General features: G+C 38.3%; 1 protein-coding gene across 6 annotated transcripts in view; it reads left to right on the plus strand.

The window, feature by feature from the left end:
* Positions 1-13,342, plus strand: part of PHF20 (PHD finger protein 20) — a 77,082-nt gene that overhangs the window by 58,147 nt on the left and 5,593 nt on the right. For all 6 annotated transcript variants that reach the window (XM_080558458.1, XM_080558461.1, XM_080558462.1 and 3 more), the window contains 4 exons: positions 3,908-4,007; positions 7,146-7,341; positions 10,116-10,515; positions 12,966-13,149. In XM_080558458.1, the coding sequence (XP_080414584.1) occupies positions 3,908-4,007; positions 7,146-7,341; positions 10,116-10,515; positions 12,966-13,149 (880 nt within the window). The remainder of the gene's footprint in view (positions 1-3,907; positions 4,008-7,145; positions 7,342-10,115; positions 10,516-12,965; positions 13,150-13,342) is intronic.

Consider the following 13,342-nt stretch of genomic DNA (forward strand, 5'->3'; position numbering starts at 1 on the left):
TTTTTTAATACAGCTAATGCAGCTGGGTTTGATTTTTGTCTTGACAGTCAAGCTTAATGATTAACTTGACTTTTCTTGCTTGGCACTTGGGTGTTTTTCTTTGGCCTTCCCTAGTGGTTTACAGATAAGTTACTTGGAAAAGTGCAACACGTTTCTCTTAGGGCATAGCTCGTTCTGATGCACATTGTATTAGTGTTGGATTCTCACAACACAGGATGAAATATGCTGTGTGTGTTAGTAGGGATGGGGGTGGTAATGGGCAGTGGTCCAAATGTGATTAATAACATTTGGGTGTTCAGGAAGAAAAGGAGTCTGATAGCTATTGGGAATAAAGGGAAGCTGGCTGCTTTCTAAGACCATGTCTCTTTTTCTTAAAAAAAAAAAAAAAAAAGTGAAGTTGTAGTCTTCAATATAATTTTCTGGCAAAATTAGGCTTGATGCTAGTCTACAACTGCAGAATGCAGAGAACTGTCAGCTAGCTATGAGCATAGTCTGTGCATAGGTTCGCGTAAGGTTTTGTGGGCTGCTGCTTAGATTAGTTTTGTAGGCTGAACTAGTTTAGTTTTTCTGAGCACACTGCAAATTTTTTAGAAGTTGAAAAAAAAATAAAACACCAAAACGCATTAGCTGTGTTATAAGGAAACTGTATAAGACAGTGGGCTATTCTCTCAGTAAAAGAGATGCAGATGGGCACCATGGTGAGTACCTGCATACATTATGGGGATTGAAGCAGTAGGAATTGGGGAGCAAGGAATTGATGAGATTTTTGGAGGAGGTAGGGTTAGGCAGGTCTCTAAAGCTACCAAATGTGTTCTCCACAGCCGTCTGTCAGCCTGTAGGTTTTGGGAAAAGAGTTTGGAGCTTTATTGTTGTAGAAATGCCTGTGTTAGCTCTTTAAATACAGGGCATTAACTAATCCAAAGTGAAGTTCTCCTATACAATTGTGGAATTACAATGAGGAGAACCAATTTTTAGCTTTTCAGAGGTGTAACGCTAAGACTGACGCTTTTCCTTTGACTTCCGGTGTAGCTATAACTTGGAAAGATTTTCTTCCCTCTTTCCTATGTAGGCTTTGACACTTAAATTCAAATTTGGAAGTGTCTGCCCTAGAAGAACTTGTATTTAAACTTGTTCTATTCCTGAGCATGCAAAGTTTTGTTCAGTGTATGGTTTTATTTAGAAGAACATTGTCATTGCATTTGTTTTCATTGGGGTGTTTGTTCTGTCCTTGCTTATTACTCTTTAGAGATCTCACTGAAATATGATAACATTTGGTGCTTGAGCATGTGCCTTTGTGCCAATCTGCTTTGACTTTGTATCATAATTTGGAGCTAGAGAAGTTTAATTCATGCCTGTGACTGGAGGTTCAGTCCTCCTATGACAACTCGTGTTGTCCTCTTAAAAAAAAAAAAAGAAAAAGAAAAAAGGGACAATTGCAAGTCATTTTCTCTTTGAACCAAGCGCATATCCGTGAATGTGCCAAATTGAGAAGTAATGAAGAAAAAAATGTTAAACACAAGCAGTACCTTTTATTTTTTCCCGAAAAAATGAAATGTTCAAATTTGACTGGACTTCACACGATTAAACTGACTTTTTTCCATTTCTCTCAAAGCTAGTAATAAAGTTCCCTATAAATTCAGCTTAAGATACTTCACGAAAAACTCTTCTGATACCTCGAACTTGCTTTAAAATTGTCTCAGGCAATTTGTGCTCAAAGACCATTCATTAGACAAGGGCACAGAAATACATTTTGTATTTAAAGTACCTGCTTCGTATAATAGACATCTGAAATGGAAAACGTAAAAACTACTTGTCCCTGTGATTTCATGTGAGTCTCCATAACTTTGCGAGAAGGTACTACTTTCAATGCTTTCCCTTCAGTTTGTTTGGAAGTCACAGTACAGCATTTTTAGAATACGCATCGGGCCCAGAAAAGTCCAGGCAAAGTGTTGTTCCTTTCTTTTTTCTTTTTGCACCTAAGCATTGGGGTGTGTGTGCGTGTGTAAGATAGAGAGCTGTGTGGCTCCATTTTGGTGGCTTTGCAGGTGGGTGATGGATGTAAATGGAATCAGGGTATTTTTGCTCTGGTAGATGAAAAGCTGCTTTAAATACATGTCCGTTGGGCTTGGTATTTTTTTCACACTTAAAATTGAATTAAAATATTATTGCCCACCTCTGCACATTTTTCTCTTCAGAATCTCAAAGTTAGCTTGCTTTGAATCTCCTTCCTATTGTCTGGGCAGGGGCTGGCTTCTACTTAACATGTATCCAGAGCAACAGGCTACAGCCAGGCTGGCTGAGCTATGAGGAAAGCATGCAGATGAAAGGAAGGACCTCTGTCCTGATGGGGTGGATATTTGAATACCAGGCCAGTAAAAAGTTGGAATGCTTTGTTGGAGTTCAGGGTAAGTTTTCCTGGAAAGTCACAGAGTGTAGCTTCAGGACTACAGCTTTATGGTATGATTTATAGGATGCAAGTGTAACTAGGTCCAGGAGCTTCCTCATTTTTTAATGGGCAGGCTGTTTTTCTTAGTTGGTTTTCTTCTTTTTAGGACATTTTTCCGTGTTTCCTACTTATCTTACCCTCTTTGTGAACAGTGTGGTCTCTCAACCTTTTCTGAAAACACTTTATTGCTCTAGGATTCCTTTTTCATTTCGTAAGGCCAGACATCGTTAGTCCCATTTTTCAGAAGTCTGTTTTTCTCTGTCCAGTTCCTGTGCTTCAATTTCCTTCACAATTAAACCACTAAATTAAAGCAAATGACATACTGAAAAACTGGTGGTGCCTTTCTGTCTCTCCTAGATGGAGGAAAAGCAGCAGATAAGGAGAAAAGCATTAATAAAAGTATTAGCCAACACAGTTGAGATGTTTATCAGGTTGGTATCGTTCATTGTAGGTCAGTGAAGGGCATCTAACATTGCTTGCAGTTACCGTTTCTTTGTATCAGCTCATTTGAAAACCTTTGCCAATATTGTCATGGTCTCTGCGTTAAGCTTTTGCCTTGTGCTCCAAGAAATAAAGATGATCTACTGTCTCAATGCTTATGAACATAATAACTCTAAACAGACACCACACAGTTTCAAATCAAAATCGACTTAATATTCTTATGTGGGGTTTTGTCCCGTGTTCTAATGTTTTTTAGGCTGCAGCTGTGGTTTTGGCTGCTTGTGGAAGAGGGGGGGGGAAAAAGGCTGAAACAGAACATGTGCATGTAGTTTTTCCTGCTCTGAAACCGTATGGTTTATTGCATTTTTAAATAGCATAATTGCACTAAAAAGTAGTGCCAAAGTATATTTGGTCTTTGCCAGTGTGATTTTGACGTTTATGCTTACCAATGTGAGCAAAGTTGTTTTTTTAAAGCTAGTACAGCTGCACCTGCATTTTTCTTTTTATAAAAAAAAAGTAGCGCTACCTTTGTGGAAATGGATGAAATGCTAGAGATACGTCGAAGCATAGTATTGGCTAGTCCTACATTATCATAAATATCCCTAGGATTTTGTAATTGAATATGTTGATTTATTATTTAAGGGTGGAAAATTTAATTCAGAAAACTTGGTATATTTTGATCAAGGTTGATTGTTTTTGTCCTAGATACTGTGTGCATGCATCTTTTTAGAAGATTTTCATCTCTGAAGGGAACATTTTGACACCTTTCAGAATCTCTGGGATCTCTGCTTTGACAGCATAATTGTTGTCATTCTCCGTAAATCCACGTGAAAAAAGTGGGAAGGATTGAAATACTGTAGTCTGATTCTTTAATGTATTTGTAGCTGAAAGGGAGGGGATGTTAATATACCTTGTTCTTTTAAAATGTGTAGATAATGCATCTCTTCTTAACTGAGGTAAACTTTATTGAGCTCCTGTAGGCTTCATTTCTGTTGATGTGCACTTCTTGACTTTAAACAGTGTGAAGAGTGTCTGTGCTGGCAGCATGGAGTCTGTATGGGTTTACTGGAAGATAATGTACCTGAGAAATATACCTGCTATATTTGCCAAGATCCTCCAGGTACAGACATTTAAGGTTACTGAACCTTCTTATATATGTAGTAACTATTAGTTTATATATATATAAATATAACCAGAGTTTAAACTTTTTTTTTGCCCCACTAGCTGTGTCTGTCGTTATAGGTAATTGAGTTCATTTATAGGTGCAGAAAGTTGAATTTATGTGAATGTATACAAGTCAATGTTGTGCAATTACAGCTGGACATTAATGGAGATGAACGTTTAACTGTGACCATCTGTGTCACATACTTGTCAGTAACAGGGATTTAAGTTTGGTTGTACAGCCTGGCTACAGAAAATTAATTCAGAACTGCTCGGGAAACTTGAGTAAAGACTCCTTATGAATAAAGCGTGAAAACATCTTAAGGGACTTAACTGCAGCTTTCCTCCAGTGAGGCCAGACTTATGCACTGGTTAAAATAAATCATCAAGAGGCAGTCTGGTTCTCAACAGCTGTGATGTCCTTTACTTGTTTTGAAACAGCATGTGTATAAATACAAATATGTTTTACTGGGTAACACAGAGTTGATTTAAGCAGTACTTTCTCTGCTCCAAACTATGAAGCTGTATTTTTTTTTAAAATGACTCAGTCCATCTTATGCAGCAGATGAAACTACACTTACGGCATGGATTGTTTTTGACTTCCTACTCTGAATTATGAAGCCTTGCCAAGCATGGAAGTGGATGAGGTTTGGGCATGTGTCCTTGTTCAGATGTTATGAGATACCTGGGATACCTGTCTGCCTCATCACAATCCAAATATGCACAGAAACCCAAAGGGTCTTGTGATCACTGCTTTTTTTGGCTGTCGAAAATCATCAGCTCTTTGGTAGCTTGCTTAATTGATTTGTGACCAAGTGTAGTGTGTATACTAACATCATTTGCAAGGAAGATATACTATGCTTAACATGCAGTTATCTAAGTAGTCAATTTATAATGTTTGCCTTCTTTCAATGGTGTTTTGCACCCAGGATTTTAACCGTTTATTTTTAAGATGCTTTGACTTGATTTGTGTAAATTCAAGTTACAAACTCAACTGAAGTGCATGTGCAAACTGAAGTTGTGCCATCATGCTTGAACTGTTTGTATTTAGTAGGAAATGTTATTAGAATGCTTTTCAGTAAAAACTGATTACAGCTACCATTTCACTTGCTTAATTAGTTTAATCACTTTTACTTTATCCTGAGACTTTTATTTTTTTTTGTTAGGACTTAATTTTTACCTGTCTTGGAAAAGGAAGTCGTATCCATTTTTTTTGACTGCAAAGCTACTAAGTGGCTTCTGAATTTCAATGAACCTTCCATGATTTTATGAATCTGCAAATAATATGCTTTCAAAATTGGCTGTAGCCATTCAGCAGACTCCTTATTTAGGAATTTTCCCCAGTTCTGGGACGACTTACAGCACCGTTTATGTTGCTGGAAGTAAAAGCAAGCTTAGTGTAGTTATGCCAAAAAACTATACAACTGTCATCTTCGACAGTTTATTGAATCAAGTGTGATTTTTAAGCGATTTGTGTTCAAATGCTATTTACCCTTGCTTAAACATTATAAAAAATATAGTTTATTATGTGGCAGATGTTTTCAAGCAATGGAAAGCATACTTTGTTAGATTCTGTCTTCATCTCTTAAGCTTATTCACCTAGAAAGAGAGAGCACTTTGTGTCTCTGAGTACACCATAAAGTAAATGATGCCATAGGCTTTAGTTGGATAATGTCAGTGCTGTTCAGATAACTCAGGTTTTAAAACATAGGGTTTTAATCTTGTTGACTGAACTGCATTTGCAGGTGGGAGCTTTTCTAACACAGAAATAAATGTGGTGAGGCTAATACAGATATGTCAGGAACATCTCCAAGGTGGTTTTGGCCATACCATTTTGGGTGGAAGGCTTCTCTCTTCAGTGTATCTGCCTGAAAGGCTGACCTATTATAGCCTGAAGAATTTGCTCTTTCCAGAGATTTTTTGTTTGAAAATGAGGTCTCTTGGAGGTGTTGCCTCAAAACATCAGGTATTGTCCTATACAGCCTAGTGGTTATGTGCTCACAAACACTCTTCTACATTGTCTTCAAGACAGGTTTAGCATTGAATGTAAGTTTAAAAGTATCCTTTATGTTGATGGATATTCATATTGGGCACGATATGCAAACCTTTTCATCATTATTTTTAATTACCCTAAAAAGAGATACACCTATGAGTAATTTCTCAGTTGGACATCAGAGGAGTTGTTTTGATTCACTGCTGAAATTTTCAGCAGGTGTTAACCTGCTTGTATTGGAGACTTTTTTCCTGAATGTCATTCTGAGTCTGTGCTCCCATATTACCTCTGGCTTTGTAGGTTTGCAGACTGGGCTGTATATAGGCCAGTGAATGATATGGTGTTTCTCAGGGTGCTGAAGTGTCTGAGAACATCTGTTGTAACAATACAATTCACAGAGTGTGTGGGGGGCGTTTGATAGTTTTCTTTGTTTGGATTTTTTTCAATTTAGCAAGCATCTGAAGTTTCACTCTCTTCTGCTAAAACCTTTTTTTTCTTGTCGTCTTAAGTTACTTTTACTGATGCATTTATCACATTTAATATAATTTCATTTGTTATTGTTGATATCTCAATGTCTTAAGCTAGCATTAGCATTATTAATAGCTCAATATACGCAAGATCTCCATCAGCACAATGATTCCTTGTAAAATTTACATTTGACTGTATTAATACGTGCATTGAACTATTAAAATGAGACCAGTGGAGAAAGGAATTTCACTGTCTCTTGCTTCATTTTTGTTTGCAGAGTTGTATTTAGACTAGCTTTAGTTATAATCGTGGTTATTAAGAAGTGTGAAACCCTGCTAAAAACACTTTTCTCTGTCAGTTGCATATTCTGTTGTGGATGTCCTTTTAGCATTTGGAGTCTGAATGCTCCAGGCTCTTGCACTTGGGCAGAGATTTTCTTGACTAAGGTGTCGTCTCACTTCCCAGTTACAGGTTCTTCATGGCTTTGGAGTTTTGTCTGCTGTCATGGATCTTTGTTGGTGTTACTCGTATGAGCTAATAAGCTGTTTCACAACTGAAAAAAATCAAAATTGCTATGTAATGTTAACATGCCATGGTTAATGCTTCTTTTTAACATACTTGTTACTGTTGCTTTAGGTCAGAGGTCCAGCTTAAAGTACTGGTATGAGAAGGAGTGGTTAAGTAATGGTCACATGCATGGCTTAGCATTTTTGGAAGAAAATTATTCCCACCAGAATGCCAAGAAGATAGTAGCCACTCACCAGCTTCTTGGCGATGTACAGAGAGTGATAGAAGTACTGCATGGACTGCAGCTGAAGATGAGCATATTAAAGTAAGCAATATCAGTCGGCATGTTCTCAACACGAATTTGATTTCAGAATGGTAGAAAAATAACCAGAAATTCAGACTTATTTTTGTGTTCCTTTGTGGATATATAACAACATAGTTTGAATTGCCAGTGTTACCTTGGAAAAGGATATCTTGGCTTCTTACAGACTATTTAAGTGTGGTGGGGAGTGTAAACTGATGTTGCAAAGAAGGATTGGTAAAATACAAAGAAAAGAGAAAACTAAGAACCACGGCTTCTCCTAAAACACTTGAAGTAGCAATTAAAGGATAGTTGTATAACCCGTGGTGGTGTTACTATAACACTTGCCTTTTCCATCCAGTAGTTTTAAGTCTTACCTTTTCCAGTAGAAATAATATCTTCTTATTTTTCCAGCATAATGTGTAGCTCTGTTTTAATGGGAGAGCAGTTGGACCTTCAGCAACCTGTATCAGTTCATTTCTATACAAAGATTATTACAGATACATTTAAAAAAAACAACGAAGTATTCCATAATCCCTGTAGAAAACAATAGTTTCTGTATCTTTTCAGTTTAAAGTCATCCTTGGGTTCTGATGACTGAAAATCTTGTTCTAACTCAAATCCAGCAGTTTCAAATTAAATAACATTTTTAATTTATTGATTAATAATTTGCACAGCAGCAGATATTTGGAAAGCAAAGCTGTTTTTGTTTCCAGCTTTCTTTAGAACTTTTTTCCCTAAATTTAATCTATGGTGATGCAGCAGTGTTGCTGGCAGTACTTCAAATGCTTAAAGTGATAATGCTTAAAACAAGAGTAGCAACTGTAACATAAGGTTTTGCTTTTCCATTGAGGCATCCTTTAGTCAGATCTGTAAGTATCTTTTTCTTTGGAGAGGCTGGAACACAAGTATCCTAAAACCAGTCCTTAGCCTTTTCTTCTTTCTGCTTAAATAGCAACACTTTAGACAGTGACATTTCAGTTGTAAATTGAGATTTGCGTAGTATTATGGTATGGAATGCTGGACAAGTATGTGATGCTTGTTACAGACTCTGTTCATTTTTCTCCAATCCTGAAGTTGTAATGGCCTAGTTTAATTCAAGGTGGTCCTCTTAGAACCATCTTGCTGAAGACTGCAGCCCCAGTTTTTAATGTTACTGAAATCAAAGTGAATTGAAAAAGAAAAAAGCTGACTCAGAAGAATGGTTATATTATTGATGTAGATGTACTTTCTGGGGGAGAGGAGATAATTTCACTAGTGTCAAAAACTATTAGGAGAGTATTGCTCAGTATCTCAAGCAAGTAGCAAAAAATCAAAGGTCATGTTGACAGGTTTGGTGCAGTGGGAGAGTGCAGCAGCCTTCAGTAGGCAATAGTTAAAAGGGTGCTCAAGTACTCAACACTTGAATTTTCATCCGTAGTTAGCTGGCTTGTCGTCTTTCAATTTTCTGTCTTCTGCAAAGTTTCCCTTGTTCTCTGAGCAAGATAGTGCCTTTAGGTGTAGGGTCTGTAGGGGGCTGGAGTAGAAAGCTCTGGTGAGTGAACGCTTGGTTTCTACTCTTCTAGAAGTTCCTTCAAGATTGCTCATCAAGGGCATAACGGACGCCCTCCTAGGTGGAGGTATAGATGCTGGTATAAAACAGCTTGGACTAAAACGAGTCCTTGGCAGTGGCACTAACTGTTCCTTTAAGAGACACAGAAGAAAGCTGAGCTAGCATAGAGCAGATCAGAAAGAGGTTACTGTGTAAGGAAAATAGGCATGTTTTCCTGAGTGGTTTAGCTAACAGCTTCAGAAGCTGGATCGGCTTGATGGAGTAACTTCATCTGCCTTCATGTGCCAGGAAGCACAGAGTGGGTTTGGGGGGGCAAGGACCCCTCTCCTTTGCATGTAGTTGAGTGCAGGTGCTTTAGCATCAGGATTTGCTTCTGCTGCTTTCTTGCAGCCTGTAGCAGATGAGCTGCCTATCCTTTGAAGATGAGCAGATTGGTTCTGCTTTGCTCTCCTCTTTACTGCTGTTTTAATGCCTGACAAATGTGGAAAAACAGTATCAGTTAGTGTTCATGATAAATTTTAATTTTTGTTACATCCATGTAAGAATCTGATATCTGTAATTGTCCCTGCTGCTGGAATAAATAAGTTTTGAGAGATTCTCTGTGTAATTCAATTTGAAAACAAATAAGATTTTTTTTTAAAGGAGGCAAGTGGTGTACCAGACAGTAGTTTGCTTAGCATCTTGGAATTTAAAGGAAAGTTAAAGATTTAAAGGAAATAATAAAAGAAAAGAAGTACTAACCCCACCCCACCCTGAGTCCATAATTGTTGTTAAGGGGGTTATACAAGTTCCTTCAGTGGATTGAATTTTAAAGTTTCTTTTGGGGAACTGCAGGAAAAAGTCTGGTACTGAGTGGTTTGAGGGGTCTCTTTGCTTTACTGGTGTTAGAATTGTTGAAATACGCATTTATATCTTAGTTCAGTTTCAGTGTATTTGACTTGCCTATTTAATATATTAAAAAAAAAAATCCCGATGAAAATGGATTGTTGTTTTCTTAATACCATTACTTGGCTTATATACAATGTTATAGAAATGAAAATCGTGAACATAAGAGCAGTGTAGGAAGAAACACAGTTGAGGTCAATGAAATTATATTATTTCATAATATTTGTTTTTTAACTGATGATGACTAAAGCATGTAGTATTTGAAATGTTATTACTTGATTTCTTTACATGGTAAGGTAGTGTACTTAGTAATTTTAAAGTTTAAATTTGGTGGGTGCTTCACCTTTTTATGTTTGAACAGAAATAAAGAACATCCTGACCTAAAGCTTTGGTGTCATCCGTGGAAACACATTACGGTGGATGAAAAAATCCATACGAAACACATCATTCACATTGAGGAAAACTGTTGCAAAGAGGAGACGGCAAGTTATAGAACTTGGAATGGGACAGTTGAGAAACCCTCAGCCATTCCTTCTGTGGAGGAATCTTATATTACAAGTGAACACTGTTACCAGAAACCTCGGGCCTACTACCCTGCGATAGAGCAGAGGTTGGTTGTAGAAACAAGAGGTTCGGCCATGGATGACGGAGTAAATAGAATAAGAGAAAATGGGGATGATGTCCTGTCAGAGAGATTTGGTTGGAATTTGGACCGAGAAATATGCAGGATGGAAAATGAATCCAAACACAATTATTCCAAGGTATTTATGTTAAAATAATCCTCACTGCATAGAGAATGTGTTTGCCTGGCAAAGTGCAAAATTGATTAGTCCTTTTATTAGTATTTAGTTTATTCATTTGTGTTTATTTTTTTCATGTCATACTGTTAAACTTAGGTGGTGAGAGCAAGTCAAAATAATAGAAGTGTTTATCTCTACCATTTCATTTTAAAAAAAATTAAAAAAAAATAAAGCAAATTGAAGATGATTTCTGGGCTCTAAATCATCTGTACAGTATGTGGAATGTGCATTGTGGTCTTCTAGCAATTCATTGCTCCTTTCTTTTCTATGGTTTAGACACTAAAGATAAACCCTAACAACAGAACAAGGAGAGAACAGGGCAAGCACATAAGATACTCTCAAATACACTGGTATTCCACCATTTCATAGAATCATAGAATATCCTGAGTTGGAAGGGACCCACAAAGACAGAGTCCAACTCCTGGTTCTACACAGGACCACCCAAAAGTCAGACCATGTGTCTTCAGAGTGTAGTTCAAACACTTCTTGAACTCTGGCAGGCTCAGTGCCATGACCACTGCCCTGGGGAGCCTGTTCCAGTGCCTGACCACCCTCTCAATGAAGAACCTTTTCCTAACATCCAGCCCAAACCTCCCCTGACACAGCTTTTAGTTATTTCCAACTTGTTCTCACATTTCTTTTAATAGTTGCATTAAGTAAATTGTTTCCAGGTTCTTCAGGCAACGTATCTTTAAAAAAAGGAAAAGGAACCTGAACTGATGGTTAAGGACAATAATCATTGAATAGTTCTTTGTGTTTTTTTTCCTATTGGAGCATTCCAATTTTCTCCCATTAATAGTAGGTTCTCATTTTCAGCTCTACCAGATCTAGTAAACTTTTAGGAAGTCCTCTGCTATACCTCAATTCCAAAAAAAAAATGCTTCTATTTTGTGGTGTGAAGTCATATGAAATACAGTCTGACAAATGTTAGAAAGCTTCAGGGAAATAGTGACTTCTTTTTAGAAATAATAGAATCATTAAGGTTGGAAAAGCCCTCCAAGATCAACTGGATGGTGGTCCACCATCCCCCTACCACCACTCTCACCCCCTAAACCATGTCCCTCAGCACCAGGTCCAACCTTTCCTTAAACACTCCCAGGGACGGTGACACCACCACCTCCCTGGGCAACCCGTCCCAATGCCTGACTGCTCTTTCTGAGAAGAAATGTCTCCTCATTTCCAACCTGAACCTCCCCTGGCACAACCTGGGACCATTCCCTCTGGTCCTATCACTGGTTACCTGTGAGAAGAGGCCGACCCCCAGCTCCCCACACCTTCCTTTCAGGCAGTTGCAGAGAGCAATGAGGTCTGCCCTGAGCCTCCTCTTCTCCAGACCAAACACCCCCAGCTCCCTCAGCCGCTCCTCACAGGACTTGTGCTCCAGGCCCTTCACCAGGTTCGTAGCCCTTCTCTGGACACGCTCCAGGGCCTCGATGTCCTTCTTGTAGTGAGGGGCCCAAAGCTGAACACAGCACTCGAGGTGCGGCCTCACCAAAGCAGAGCACAGGGGGACGAGCACCTCCCTGGCCCTGCTGGCTGCACTATTCCTGACACAAGCCAGGATGCCGTTGGCCTTGTTGGCCACCTGGGCGCACTGCTGGCTCATGTTGAGGCGAGCATCAATCAGCACCCCCAGATCCTTTTCCTTTGCAAATAAGTTGTTTAGTTTTTATTTCATGAAAAAGAGAAAAAAAAAAAGTGATTCATTTCCTTTTTAATTTGTCGGATCAATTAAGATTGCTTTGCATTTCTTAGAAAGGCATGTGTTTTAGTTCCTTAGTCTTTTAGGAGCCTTTCTCTAAATCCTGTCATATTTCAGACGGATGATAAATGTTTGGAAGCAGGATCTGCTGACACAGAGTGGTAAAGTTTTGCAAGTGGTAATGTTCCTAGATGCTTTGAAAGTTGTAGTAGAATTGAGTTTAGATTCGTTCAGGAGCAGTCCCTTCTCACTGCAGCCCAGTTTGTTCTTTTTTTCGTTACTGTCGTGTAAGAAAGTTTTCAATTTTCCCCTGGATCCACAGACCTAGCGCAATATATTCCAAATGGAAGTTGTCAGGGAGCTAGCTGCAGGTATATACAGGTCAATTTCTAAAATGAGGTGCTTGTGAAGTTGCAAAGACTAGGTCTTAGCAAAATAACTATGAAAACATGTTGCTTTTGAAACTCTTCTTCTCTAATCCTCTGTTCTATTAGACTTTTTATGTCTTTTTTAAGGCATCTGTGTTTCATGTTTATTTAGGTGATTTCGCCCAAACTGCCTTAACGTTTCTGTATGACCTCTCCTCTCCGTCCTCCACTAACCTAAGATTTGTTGAGCCATTACCTTGGGTAACAGTAAGGACCCAGGTAGTCCTTCTCACTAATTTCATTTCACTGTAATAAATTATTGATATATGTATTTCTACTAGGTAAAAGACGCTGTATCTAAGAAAGTCTCTCCAGAGGAAGCTATTGAAATGAAATTACTGGAAAAGGACAAAGAGGGAGTTGTGAACTCACAGCTGCAGTGGCAGCTTAATCTTTTAGCTCATGTGGAATCTCTGCAAGATGAAGTCATACACAGAATGGATTTCATTGAGAAGGAACTAGATGGTAGGTGGCATTTTTCTGTTTTAAAAGCTAACTGTATTTTTTCCTATTCAAATAATACTGCCTGTTAAAAACATGCTGGCTTTAATTTTGCTTCTGCAGACCTACAAAATGATCAGCATTGCATTGTCAGAAGTACTGCATTTCATAGTAGAAAATAGACATGCTCCTGGTGCTCAGGGATTTTAAAACGAAA

Source organism: Anser brachyrhynchus (assembly GCF_964034855.1).
Source record: "Anser brachyrhynchus genome assembly, chromosome: 16".
Classification (NCBI taxonomy): domain Eukaryota; kingdom Metazoa; phylum Chordata; class Aves; order Anseriformes; family Anatidae; genus Anser; species Anser brachyrhynchus.